We start from the raw sequence: 14,292 nt of genomic DNA, 5'->3' as shown, positions 1-14,292 counted from the left end.
CCAAATGATAGGAACTCTGACAGTTTGAATGTAGGTACATGGCAGAGGGTGACAGATACAGCTTGGGAGGCTTTGGGAACTTTATTATAAAAAACTCTAATGACATTCCAATGAGTTTGAAATGTATCTCATGGGCTGCCAATGAAAGATGCTAAGCATGGTAGAGTTGTGCATTAAAACATAAAAGATGGTGATCAGAGTGATTAATTACCTAACTGTTGTAAAAGTCTAGGAGAGAGGAGCTATGGGCAAAGATAGACTTGAAAGGCATTTCTTTCTCTTTCTTTCTGTCTTTCTATGTCTGATCTTATTTATTTGTTACTCTCAGAAAAATCTCATTTCTGACTGGACTCAGACTTACAGGTAAAAGCTCTCAGAAAGAACAGATTTTGTCTCTTGGCAATCAGTTCCTGACTGTTTCTTTGGCCTCCTTTGTTCTCTTGGCCAGGAGTTTAAGATATTCTGTGGCTATTTTCTTATTTGTTTTTTAGTATGCTGTTTCTTCAGAAAATACACTGACATTTGTGTTGCAGAACATGGGGAGTAACAAGACACTGAATCTTCGGTGTTTGGTCATAAGTTTCTCACCTTCTTGGTTTAGGGGCTTTCTCACATGCCAGTGGACACCATCTTCTTTAGAGAGGCTGAAAAGTTTTCGGATGCTGCTAGCTCTTTTGGGCCCCAGGGGATGAGGCACAGTAGTACCAGTGAGACCAGGAATATCTTTCTTCCCTTTTTTTTTTACAATGATCAATTTGAAAACACTGAGCTTGGCATCCACAATGCAACCTCAAACAGATTTGTGCTTTTTCTCACCACTCCTCCCCAGTCTCTAACAGTAATGCCTCTTCCTAACAGCAGGCAGACACAGCTATGGGTCATGCCACACTGCTTTCCTGGGAAAACCTTGTTTGTTTTTCCCATCACTGATCCAAATCACATAACCCTTCCATTCTTCACCCAGATCATCAGCAGCAACTTCTTGTCCTTATGCTTCTCATAAAAGGTACAAAGTTTGTATTCACTGTCTATTCCAATGAGCTTCAGGCAGCCAGTGGCTGGGAAACTGATGTTCAACTTCATGCTAAAGCAGCCTAGCACCTCTGAAGTACCGCAAAAAAAAAAAAAAAAAAAAAGCAAGGGGTATTCTTGAGATGAAATGACAAGGCTGAGTAACTAACTGGATGTGGTGGCCAGAAGAATAGACTGAAAACAGCCCCTAGGGTGTCTAACCAGATGTACGGTACTATCATGGAGAAAGCTCAGGTCTGCAGAAAAGGGCATAGGCTGGTGGAGGTAGCTAATAGAACATGGTTAGCCTAAGCAAAACAATTACAATGACCTCAGGTAAAGGTAAGAATGTGAGGTCATTCGCACATTCTTGGAGGAGCTGCCATCTGGAAGGCCCAATGTGGCCAGTTTCTCATCTGTGATCTTGTTTGATTTGGGGGATTATTTCTTCTCTGAACCTGAGTAATATCAATATATAACATATCCACACCCACACTTCAGTTGGACCAAAAGTTATCATAAATCATATTGAGTTTATTGTGATATCTTCAACTTCAACAAAGGATGAGTCAGGTTAATTCCACGTCAAAGTGCCCAACTAACCAGGCAGATAGTCCAAGGCTTCTTGGCATAATAGACCGTGACATAGATGTAGGAAATGAAGGAAGATAAGTCTTTGACTCCACCTGGTCACACCTGGTTTGAGTAAAGCCAGTAGAGTACAAATACGAGAAGCCTTCTTGTCTGAGTGCACGCCTACCTGCCTTCTCCACTCCTTTGCTTTGGTGAAGCCAAGATGAGGTTCACAGTGAGTAGAAATTTCCTTTTGAATTTACTACATTATAACAGGAGACTGTCAACACGCTGAGCTAAGGGCATCTGCTTCTTATGAAAATATCACCATAATGAAAAATTTTTGGTTTAAAAAAAGCCTCTTTTATTTTCATGGAATTGTGACCTTTATAAACATCTCTATAGAAAAGGAAAGTTATACTGGGATCAGAGAGCTGTCTGAGCACCTTATACCACACTATCTTTAATAAAATTAATTTCCAGATCTTCTGATTTAAGTCTGCGCAGAGAGCACAGTCCCTAATCCCTAGAAAATGTCTGATTTCCCCCCACATCATAAATTCCTCTTTTTACCAAAACTTCTGAGTATGTTCAGGCAAGATAAAAAGCCTATGATTAAAACAAATTAGTGAGAGACTTACAGTCACATTCTCTGCTGTCAAACGCATCTCCAAGTAAGAACAGTTTGCCTTGGACCCTATCCATAGTGATTTATTCATGAAAACACCTGAAGCATAAAGCTAGTGCAGCATCTCACCTGTGGTTCCAGATAAAAGGCTAAGGGAGTAGCAGGCAGACTACAAAATTCTGCCAAAGTAACTGGTATCTTGTGTCTCTTATAACATCATGTATAGGGCTATGATCAGATGAGTATTTTTATCTTTGAACATAAAATACTAAATACTAAATTTTAAAAATGCTAAATTTTATTACTACTAAATACTAAACACTAAGTTTATTACTAAATACTAAAATTTATTACTGCAGACTCTGCTTCGTAATTGAGTATAAAATTATTATCTAGAAACAAGTTCCAAAAACAACAAAGTTAAGAATAAAGGTCAGATCCAGATCTTCCCTAGTTCTACCATGAACAAGAGTTACGCCTCAGCCAATACGAACTTGGTCAAGTCACTTAAGTGACTTTTGAAGCTCAATTTCCTCATTTGTGAAAGGACACCATTATACGAGTCATCTCTAAAATTTCCTTCACCTCTTGACTTTTTTTTTTTGAGACTAATTTTTACTTCCTTCTTAGGCTATCAGGAGAAACATTAAGCAAATAAATAAAACTATCTTGAATTACCAGTGCATTTCTCAAACCATTTTGTCCCAGGTGAGGGAAAGGAGAGCAAGCACTCAACGCCAGACACCCTGCATAATGCTGTGTTCTGATGAGTAACATCGTGCACCCAGTGACAAATGACTGAACCAGATACCCTGAGACAGTTAATGACTTCCCTTCTGCTATCCACACTATCCAGACAGCCGGGCACCCAGTCCTTTGCTTCTCAGTACCAGTATTTGACCTGTTTCCTAATCTATTGCTTCTAAAAAATAAAAATTAAAAAGACCTCTTCTGCTGTTAGGAAGTCTATGAAAAGAGTAAAGCATTCATATCAAATAGGAAAATTAACTTAAATCATTTTTAGATGTGATTCTCAGAACTTATAACCATTTTCATATCATGTATGCTATTCACTTTCAAATTTATTTTCAATATATTAACACTTTATTATATTTTTCACAAGGCCTACATTAAACATTCTAAAACTATATATCATAATAACATAATTACTGTTAATCTACAATTCTCCATTATCATTAAAATTTCTATGATTAAAACTATACAAGGTCAAAAAACAGAGAGACCACTGGGCAGAATGGTAAAATTAGTAAAGATTTTCCACAAGCCTGGATAGAGAAAGAAAGAAGAGGACATTGTTTTGCCATGTGACTGGCAACCAATGTTAAAATATTTGTGATTTCAGATTGTCTTTGCTGGACTTCTTGGTGTCCTCCTGGCTCCTGCCTTTGCTGACTATGTAAGTTTCACATTTTAAAGTGTGTTACCAAAATGTATTTGCAAACAAATGTGGTATTAAACTTTTATCAAATTCTTATGCATTTCAGAATATCAACATCAGTGACAACAACAACAGTGGTGGAAGTGGGCAGCAGTCAGTGAGTGTCAACAATGAGCATAACGTGGCCAATGTTGACAACAACAATGGATGGGACTCCTGGCATATGCTCTGGGATTACAAAACTGTAGGTAGCTAACATGCGATTTCCATTATTTACAAATATAGGACTTCTTTTTTAACTAAAAAAATGCCTATTAATCATAAACATTAAAAATAAACTTTAGCCCTGGCTGGAGTGGCTCAGTGGATTGAGTGTCAGCCTATGAACAAAAGAGTGGCCGGTTTGATTCCCAGTCTAGGGCACACGCCTGGGTTGCAGGCCAGGTCACCAGTAGAGGGTGCACAAGAGGCAACCACACATTGGTGTTTCCCTCCCTCTCTTTCTCCTTCCCTTCCCCTCTCCCTAATAAATAAATAAATAAATAAAATCATTAAAAAATAAAAAATAAACTCTAACTGTACATAAGCATAGTTACAAGTAAAAGTGCTCATTTTATTCACCCAGTTTCACCCCCCAGATATAGTGGCTATTAGTAAGCTTTTCCACAATCAGTTAAAATTCAAACCAATGAATAGTAATGAGGACCCACTAGGTTCAAGGGATTTCTGGTGCTATATGACCAGTATGAACATCCTTTTGCTTTGCCTGCAAGATACTTTCAGTAATGTTGAAAGACTATCACAACACTAATACTGCTGCCCAAACATAGCCTTTCTCATCCTATCTTCAATTTCCCTTTAAAAGGAAGGAAATTGACATTTCACCTATAATTCAAAGGGACCAAAGGAAATGCAAATGTGATTGGTAAGGGAAGCAAGAAACACTTGGCTCTGGTTAGAAGACCCAAGTGTTAGCTTTGCAGTTAACAAACTACATACTTTAAAAAGCCAACTCTTTATTGTTTTAGTTTTATCATCTGATCAATTAGAAAGTGAATTCCTATCTCATCTGCCTCCCTGAAATGTAAAGATCAAAGGAGATTAAAATGTCATAGTATTTAGTTTATTTCAGTAAAACAGACATATGTAAATGACTCATACCATGCTAGAACATGAAGATAAAGCATCGAGTTTTAGACACTCAGTTTTTGCCCTGAAAGAGTTTGTTGTTTATCCCTAGAAATATTAGTGATTAATATAATTGCAAAACAGGGCCAGATCCTCCACTCTCAACCCACCACGATCTCAGAGTTCCATTCCCTCTGCTGGTGAAACTGATTTCTGGTGAGAAAAGCTCCTTGAAGAACCTGCTCCTCACTATCTACCACCTTCCTAACAGGGCTTTGCTGCAACCAGAGTCTTTCACAAGAAGAAGTGCATTGTGCACAGAATGAACAAGGATGCCTTGCCCTCTCTTCAAGCCCTTGATGCCATGGTCAAGGAAAAGAAGGTAAAAATAAGTCTTTTTATTTTTGTTCAGAGCAGATCTTATGACTTTCAGTAAATGATGAGATCACAATCATTCCCTCCTGACCACAGTAGTATGCAACACGAAAGAAGAAGTGGAGTGGGTAGTGTCTGAGAAGTGGCTGGCACCATTCACAGATGCTGTGGCTTACACCTGCCCCTCACTGATAAATGGCTACCTTTCATTGAGCAGGCAGACAAAGTAAGTTAACTGCATTCTCAGAAACTGGTTATCATACACCTCAACCTGAGAAATATAAGAGGACCAAACAAAGCCCAAACTTCAGAATAAATTTAGCCTCAGATTTGTGCTTTTATTAGAAGCTGAGGTTTTAAACCAGCTAAATCCCTTGGGACACCTAGAAATTCTGAGTTATACATGGTTGCAATTGGTTTTTACTCATTTTAATGCGGAAAAATTATAACCAAGCAATACCAAGCCTGTGTATTTTGCATACGACCCTCAATTCAACAAACCACTGGACTTAGCATTCATTCACCCTCTTTCTTTTTCCCTGTCTTCTCCATACTCAGCTTCAGGGTGAGGGACCAAGGGGGCCACCTCCCAAAGGCCTGACGTACTCCATCAACCCCAACAAAGTCAACAACCTGGAACAGTTTGGAAAATCCATTGTTGGCATGTGCGAAGGGGTTCCAACATACATGGCAGAAGAAATTCAAGGTCAGTAGCCTTCCCACTGTGCACTTCAAATGAGTACCAGTGGAATCATTGGATTCCTCTCAGATGTGTCCACAGAGAACACCAACTACTCAGAGATGATAATCATGGCCAATACTTACATAGCACTTGAACCCTGCCATGCACTGTTCTACATGATTTAAGTCTGTTAATTCATTTGCTCCTGGAAGAGGAAATTGAGTTACAGATAGAGGACACAAAACTCTTGCCTGGGTCAATCCTAACCATTTTGGCTCTAGATTCTGTGCTCTTAAGCCTTCTGAAATACACTTTTCAAGGCAAAACTAGAGAATATTTAAGGTATATTCAAAGAAATACATTAGTGACTAAATGAAAGGACAATACCAATAAAATCTATTGATTTTTTAAAGATTTTATTTATTTATCTTTAGAGAGGAAGGGAAGGAGAGAAGGAGTGAAATATCATAGTATGGTTGCCTGTCGTGAGTTCCCTGCTGGGAACTGGTCTGCAACCCAGGCATGTGCCCTGACTGGTAATCAAACCACAATTGTGTGGTTCACAGGCCCGTGCTCAATCCACTGAGCTACACCAGCCAGGGCTAAAATCTTTTGATTTTTTATTGCTCAAATAATCACTTAGTTTCTGGACATCCAAAGAATAACTCACAAAATCAAAGTATCCACCTAGGAACGAAACCTAACAGCAACTTTCCAGATCTTTGAATCAACTGATTAAATTTTGATAGCTAGCTAGCTAGATCTTGAAATTGTTGCAGAGCTAGTTTAGAAACTGTGTGACATCCCCTTCTCCCCACCCCCTACCCACAACCCCATATTCCCCCAAATGTCCTTGAAAAGACATTGATATTGGTTTTTCTCTTTCTTTTTATCAGGGGCAAACCTATTTTTTTACTCAGGCAAGTGCTTCGATGTTAATGTACTCTGGATTGTGAACATTTCCTTATGTGGAAGTACAGAGGAAAACTGAAAAAGATGTTGCTATGAATTTAGTCATAAAATATTCTATGAAGAAAAATGTGGGTTCTAATGTTTTCTATCATCTCATTCTGAAATATTTTCTTTTAGTTATGTCTTGTTTCTTTACATTTCAATAAAGCTATTTGGCACTGAATTTAATTTAACCTAAAATTTCTTGTAATTTCCATTCGATCAAAAGTGCAATGTGGTGGCAGCAAGTTGCCGAGGTACATTAGACCCAGTATTCAGGAACTGACCCTTATAAAAGACTCCTTTAGATGCTTCAGATACTACTAACCACAGCTCTGGGAATGGTTCCAACACCATCCGACTGCTCTGGAGATTGGTCTATAGTTGATGTGCACAGTGGTGTTTCAGATCAGCAAGGGTAGAACTTCACTCCCAGTAGCTTAAGCCAGAAAAGGGGGTTTATGGAAAGGATATTGAAGCTTCTAAAATAATCTGAGAGTAAGAAAAGCAGCTGGTACCAAAGAGATGGGAGCCAGGAACTGTATTGACACCAAGACCCAAGTCTCCTCTCTCCCTGAAGCCATATGTTAGCTCTGCTCCACTCCCTTCTAAATTCTGCTTTCCCCTTCTTTCCCTCTCTTGTACTCATGGCAGAAGATGGCTGAACAAAAATGTTAGCCTCATCTTCCATGTTGACATATCTTTCCAGTACTAGAAAGAATGTCTAATACTTTTGAGTCTCAATTCCAATTTTCTTTGACCCTGTTTGGTTCAAGAATTCATGACCTTCACACTTTTGTGGCCAGGAAAGTGGAGTCAAACAGTCCACATGCAGCAATCATCTCTTCAGTGAAAGAGAAAGATTTCAGAGAAAGTACAGACTCCAAATGTTATATATGACAATAAGAAACAACAGGTAATTTAAAAAAATTGCTCCCATACATTTTCTTTCCTGGATGCCATGAAGGATATCTAATCCATTCCCATGTCTTCAGATGGGATATTCCTATATATCCCTATCAAACAAAGACACTGATTTCCACCATTTGAAATGTTAATACTTACCATCTTAACTTGGAGGAAATTATAATAATTTTCTTTAGCCCGGGGCAATTTCATTGCTCTTCACATGAAATGTACTACCAGTGTAGTAGAACTTCCAAAATATCCTGAAGCCATGAGGTGTGGAAACCTGTCAAAACCCCTCAAAGATCAAAATCTTAGATCTAAGATAAGCTGTAAGAAAGAACTAGAACCGTGACCCTCAAACTGGATACACTGTAATGTGGCTGGTTTTGGAAACATGTGAATCCCATGTTTCATATAAGAAATATCTAATCAGAATTTCAGAATAAGAAATTAAATTCTCCGAGAGATACAAAAATTCTACATTATATGTACCTATCAAAGTATGTGAAGAAAAAATTGTAAGAATTTCAAGAGAATTTAACAATCTCATTAGACTAAGGATTTTTAACATTCTTCTTTCAACAAGTTGTAGACAAAACAGTTCAGAATATAAAAATTTTTTAAACACAATTAATATTATTTTAATGGATCTATAGAGAGAGAACAATGGAGAATACATATTCTTCTTAAGCATATATGGGATATTTAAGAATATCATCACATGCTGAGGGATAAATCAGATCTCAAAAAATTTCAAATGATTGGTATCATACAGAATACATTTTTCTGATTTCAATTAAAGACAGAATAAATATTTTCCTCCAAATAAATCAAAATACTTCCATTCATTTTGAAGTTGGGCATCATATTTTAAATAACATGAATCAAAGAAAAATTCATGATGAAAAGTAGAATATTTTTCAACACAGCATTAATGAAAGCACTTTATATCAAAATTTGTGAGTAGCAGCTATAGCAATTTATAGTCTTAAATGTCCATTTTATAAAAGGAGAAAGTGTACAAATTGACTCAAGCATTGAATTCCAAAAGTAAGGAAAAAAGCATAAAATATTCAAAATAAAGAGGAAGAAAGAAATAACATGTACCGTATCAGAAGTTAATATTATAGAAAACAAATATACAATAGCAATGTTCAACAAGTTCAAAAATTGGTTCTTTGGAAAAGCAGAAAATTGACAAACTTTAGGTAAAATTGACCATAAATAAAAAGAGATAAATCAAAAGCAATCCTAGAAATAAAAAAAAGAGTAGTAAAATATAGATGATATATTAAAGTGTCAATAAAATGGTATTATAAACAGCTTTATGTCAATAAATTTGAAAGCTTAGGTAAATTGAATTCCTAAAGAACTAACTTACTAGATCATACTCCAGAAGAAATATAAAGACTTAATAATTCTATAACCAGTAAAATAATTAGTTCAGAAGTTTAAAAATTTCATGCAAGAAAATTGTACACCAAGACAGTTTTTACACTGAGATTAAAAAAATACTGAATATCTAGATTATTCTAATCTCATAAAGCTATTAAGTGTATAGGGGAGAAAAAAGGAGTTCCCTCTAAGTCACTTCATAAGAATATTATTAACCTGATTTCAAAGCTTGACAGGGATTGTATGACAAAGGAAAAGTACAAGGCAGTCTCTGTCATGAATATGCATACAGGAAGATCCAAGATGGCAGCAGAGTAGGTGTGAGCTATACGAACCACCTCCTAGGACCAAACTGGAATTATGACTAAATTAAAGAAAATTCACACTAAATAACCAATTTAATATTAGCTGGAGAGAAGCCTTAAAACCAAGAACTTGGGGGAAGAAACCATACTACCTCAATGAGACAGGTAGGAAGAGCAAAGATGCAAGAGGGCTGGCTGGGCTCACACAAGCAGCAGCTGAAGTTCTGGAGGGATAATTCAGCAGCCAGGGGAGAGTTTCCTCTGAGAAGCATGAGGTCAAAACCCCAAGCTGGGTCCCCAGCTTACAACACCACAACCAGGAAAGCAACCCAAATAACATCTGGCTGTGAGAAGCAATGTGGTTTTTGTCACCAGGGTAGATGGCTAGAGATACAAAGAGCCTCTTGAAGAGCCAACACACAAAATTTCATCTGTAGCCAAAATTTGTAAAATTTCATTCTTATCCTGAGGTTTTGGCTCTCAGGATAAGACAGGTTTGGCAGAGAGAGGGCAAAGCAGATTAGAGCCACGTGAAGAGTCTGGAGTTGGTGGCTCCAGGAAAGAGCTGAGGGGTCAGCTGCTAGGATGCTGTGCTGAGTCAGTCCCCATTCTTGCAGAAGCCATCTTTCTCAGGCAGAGCACTCCCATTCATGCATCACTGACCCAGGGGAAAGCAATAGCTCCACTCACAAGAATCCCTCTCACCTCACCCTGTGGAACTGAAGCCCGGCTGCTGAGGAGTATGCCTGGAGGCATTGTCAGTGATTAAGACTAACAGAAAGCCTGCAGGCAGAAGCAGATCTCTGGGAGCCTTGAGAATTTAGTTGACCCTTCCCCAGGCCCTGTTCTGATAAAAGCTGGCCTTGATGCAAAGCTTTGTTCATTCTCCATACACCAAGGCACAGCAGAGGGAGCCACGAGATGTGACTTGTTGACACCACCACAAAGGTTGCCCAGGGTCAGGCACAGACAGTGTCTGACATAGTACTATACCTGAGTCTTTGCACATCTACCTAAATTATGGAAATAATCAAAAAGAGGCATCTTAACTGAGAAGACAAAGAAACAGACCCTAATAAAAGAACAAGAGAATTCTCCAGAAGAAGAGCTAAATGAAATGGAGGCAAGGAATCTATCGGATATTGTTTTTAAAGTAATAATTATAAGGATAATGTAAGTATGAAAAAAAGACAGAGATGTCATAAAAAAACAGTCATAAATTAAGAATACAATATCTGAAATAAATAATACCCTGTAAGGAATAAACACTGGCTTTGATGAAGTAGAGAATCAAATCACTGATTTGGAAGACAAGGTAGAAAAAAATAAAAATAACCAATCAGAGCAGAAAAAAATTTTAAATAAGGAGAGTTTAAGAAATTTTGGGGACAACATGTGCATAACAACATCCATATCATGGAAATACCAGGAGAAGAGTATGAACAAAGGATCAAGAAACTATTTGAAGAAATAATGACCAAAACTTTCCTAATCTGGTGAAGTTAAAACACATAAGCCAGGAAGCAAAGAGAGTCCCAAATAAGATGGACCCAAAGAGGCCCACACCAAGATACATCATAATTCAAATGGTAAAGTTTAAAGACAAGAAAATAAATTTAAAAGCCACAAGAGAAAAGCAGTTAGTTATCTACAAGGGACCTCCCATTAGACTTTCATCTGATTTCTCAACAGAAACATTTTTGGCCAGAAGAGATAAGCATGAAATATTCAAGGTGATGAAAAGCAAGGACCTACAATCAAGGCTACATGACCCAGCAAGGGTATCATTTAAAACTGAAGAATAACTAAAGAGCTTCTAAGACAAGAAAAAGCTAAAGGGGCTTGTTACCACCAAGCCAATATTACTACAAATATTGAAGGGCTTCCTAGAAAAAGAAAGAAGAAGAAGAAGAACAACAACAACAACAACAAAGCAGCAACAAAGGAAATTAGTAAAAAAATAAAATGGCAATAAATATGTATCTATCAATAAATACTTTAAATGTAAATGGTTTAAATGTTCCAATCAAAAGACATAGGGTAGCTGAATGGATAAGAATACAAGACCCATATATATGTTGTCTCCAAGAGACCCACCTCAGAATGAAATATATACACAGAATAAAAGGAAATGAATGGAAAAAAATATTTCATGCAAATAGAAAGAAAAAACTGGGGTAGCAATACTTATATCTGACAAAATAGACTTTTAAACTAAGGCTATAGCAACAGACAAGAAGGACACTACATAATGATAAAGAAAGCAATCCAGCAAGAGAATATAACCCTAGTAAATATTTATGCACCCAACATAGGAGCACCTAAATATGTAAAGCAAATCTTGATGGACACAAAGGACAGAAACATAATCATAGTAAGGCATTTCAACTTCCCATTGATTTCAATGGATAAATCTTCCAGACAGAAAATTGGCAAGGAGACAGCAGCCTTAAATGACACACTAGATCAAATGTATTTAATTGATATTTTCAGAATATTTCATCCCAGAGCAGCAGAATATACATTTTTTCAAGTACACATGAAACATTTTCTAGAATAGACCACATATTAGGGCACTAAACAAGTCTCAATAAATTTAAGAAGATTGAAATCAAATCAAGCATCTTCCATAACTAAAATGCTATGAAACTGAAAATCAATCACAAGAAGAAAACCATAAAATACACAAAGACATGGAAGCTGAAACACATGTTATTAAACAATGAATAAGTCAACAATAAAATCAAGGATGAAATCAAAAGATACCTTGAAACAAATAAAAATGAGAACTCAACAATCCAAAATTTGTGGAACACAGGAAAAGCAATTCTAAGAGGGAAATTTTATAGCATCACAGGTCTGTTTTAAGAAACAAGAAAAAGCTCTAATGAACAATCTAACTTTATACTTGAAGGGATTTGAAAAAGAACAACAAAGCCCAAGAGGAGTAGAGGGGAGGAAATAATAAAAATCACAGCAGAAATAAATTAAATATAGCCTGGAAAAAAAACAATACAAAAGATCAATGAATTCAAGAGCCGGTTCTCTGAAAGGATAAACAAGAATGAAAAACCTATAACAAGACTCATTAATAAAAAAAGGGAAGAAGACCCAAATAAATAAAATCAGAAGTAAAAGAAGAGAAATAACAATGACACCAAAGAAATACAAAGAAGTATAAGAAAATCACATGAAAAGCTATATGCCAACAAACTGGACAACCTGGATAAAATGGATAAATTCCTAGAAACATACAATCTTCCAAAACTAAATCTGGAAGAATCAGAGAATCGAATACACAGATTATACCTAGTGAAATTGAAGGGGTAATCAAAAAACTTCCAAGAAACAAAAAAGCCTTGACTGGATGGCTTCAGAGCTACATTTTACCAAACATTCTTAAAAGGACTAACCCTTTCCTTCTCAAACTATTCCAAAAAAATTCAAAAATAGGGAAGGCTCCCAAGCATATTTTTGGGAGCCAGCATTATCCTATTTCCAAAATCATATAAAGACACTACAAATAAGGAAAATCGTACCCAATATCCCCGATGGACAAAGATGCTAAAAAACCTCAATAAAATATTAGCAAACTGAATACAGCAATACATCAAAAAGATCATACACCATGATCAAGCACAATTTATTCTAGGGATACAAGGTTGGTACAACATTCACAAACCAATAAATGTGATATACCACATAAACAAAATGAAGGATAAAACCACATGATCATCTCAATAAATGCAAAAAAGCACTTGATTAAATCCAGCACCCATTTATGATCAAAACTCCCAAAAAAGTGGGAATAGAGGCAACATACTTAAACATAAATAAGGCCATATATGACAAACACACTCTCAGTATCACAGCCAATGGGCAAAAACTATAGTCATTAATAAATCAATACACAAGTGCTGGTGAGGACATGGAGAAAGGGGAACACTTTTGTACTGTTGGTGGGGATGCAGATTGGTGTAGCCACTGTGGAAAACAATATGGGGTTACTGCAAGAAGATCAAACATGGAACTGCCTATGTCCCAGCAAATTCCACTTCTGAGAATTTATGTTGAAGAAACCCAAAACACTATTTGGAAAGAATATAAACACCCCTGTGTTCATTGCAGTGTTGTCTACAATAACCGAGATTTGGAAGTAGCCCAAGTGTCCATCGGTAGATGAATGGATAAAACAACTATAATGCATTTATACAATGGAATACTGTATATATTTTTAAAAAGAGGCTGTGAAAAAGAAGAAAATTTTACCTTCTGCGACAGTATGAATGGACCTGGAGAACATTAGGCTAAGTGAAATAAGCCAGTCAGAGAAAGAAAAACACCATGTGATTTCACTCATATGTGGAATCTAGTGAACAAACTGAGCTAATTTGAAAAACAGAGACAGACTTGTAGATAGAGAGCAGCTGACAGCTCTGGGGTACAGGTGGGGGGTATTAGGGAATCTAGCAAAAAGAAAAAGAACTCATAGATATGGACAACAGTGTGATGTTTAAAGGGGAGTGGGGGGGGTGGAGGTGGAAGAATATATAAGAATAATAAATAGCAATGGAAAAATACAATAAAAAGAAAAATAGATACACGATGTTTTTAAAGATTTTATTTATTTATTTTTAGAGAGAGGGGAAGGGAGGGAGAAAGAGGGAAAGAAACATTAATTAGTGGTTGCTTCCTGCAAGCCCCCAACTGGGGATCCTACCCACAACCCAGGCATGTGCCCTGACTGAGAATAGGACTGGTAACCCTTTGGTTCCCAGGCCAGCACTCAATCCACTGAGCCACACCAGCCAGGGCCAAAGTGTTTTAATGAAATGACAGTAAATCAACTGAGCAAAGTCTAGAAAAGACAATATAGCATGACTGTGTTGGATTTTTCCCAGCAAGTTTCTTAGCCAGTTAGTTTGACATGAGGAAA

General features: G+C 36.9%; 1 protein-coding gene across 1 annotated transcript; it reads left to right on the top strand.

Moving 5' to 3' along the window:
• Positions 1–1,716: 1,716 nt before the first annotated feature.
• Positions 1,717–6,941, top strand: GKN1 (gastrokine 1). Its single transcript, XM_037049007.1, has 6 exons — positions 1,717–1,819; positions 3,576–3,629; positions 3,718–3,855; positions 5,011–5,121; positions 5,673–5,820; positions 6,693–6,941. Exons 1-6 carry the CDS (start codon positions 1,808–1,810, stop codon positions 6,785–6,787), a joined length of 558 nt encoding a protein of 185 aa, XP_036904902.1. The 5' UTR covers positions 1,717–1,807; the 3' UTR covers positions 6,788–6,941.
• The last annotated feature ends 7,351 nt before the right edge of the window (positions 6,942–14,292 follow it).

Source organism: Sturnira hondurensis, unplaced genomic scaffold (assembly GCF_014824575.4).
Source record: "Sturnira hondurensis isolate 20B ecotype Veracruz unplaced genomic scaffold, ASM1482457v3 Scaffold0006413, whole genome shotgun sequence".
NCBI classification, from domain to species: Eukaryota; Metazoa; Chordata; class Mammalia; order Chiroptera; family Phyllostomidae; genus Sturnira; species Sturnira hondurensis.
Note: the sequence above shows the minus strand (reverse complement) of the source record. Positions and strands in the feature narration are given on the sequence as shown.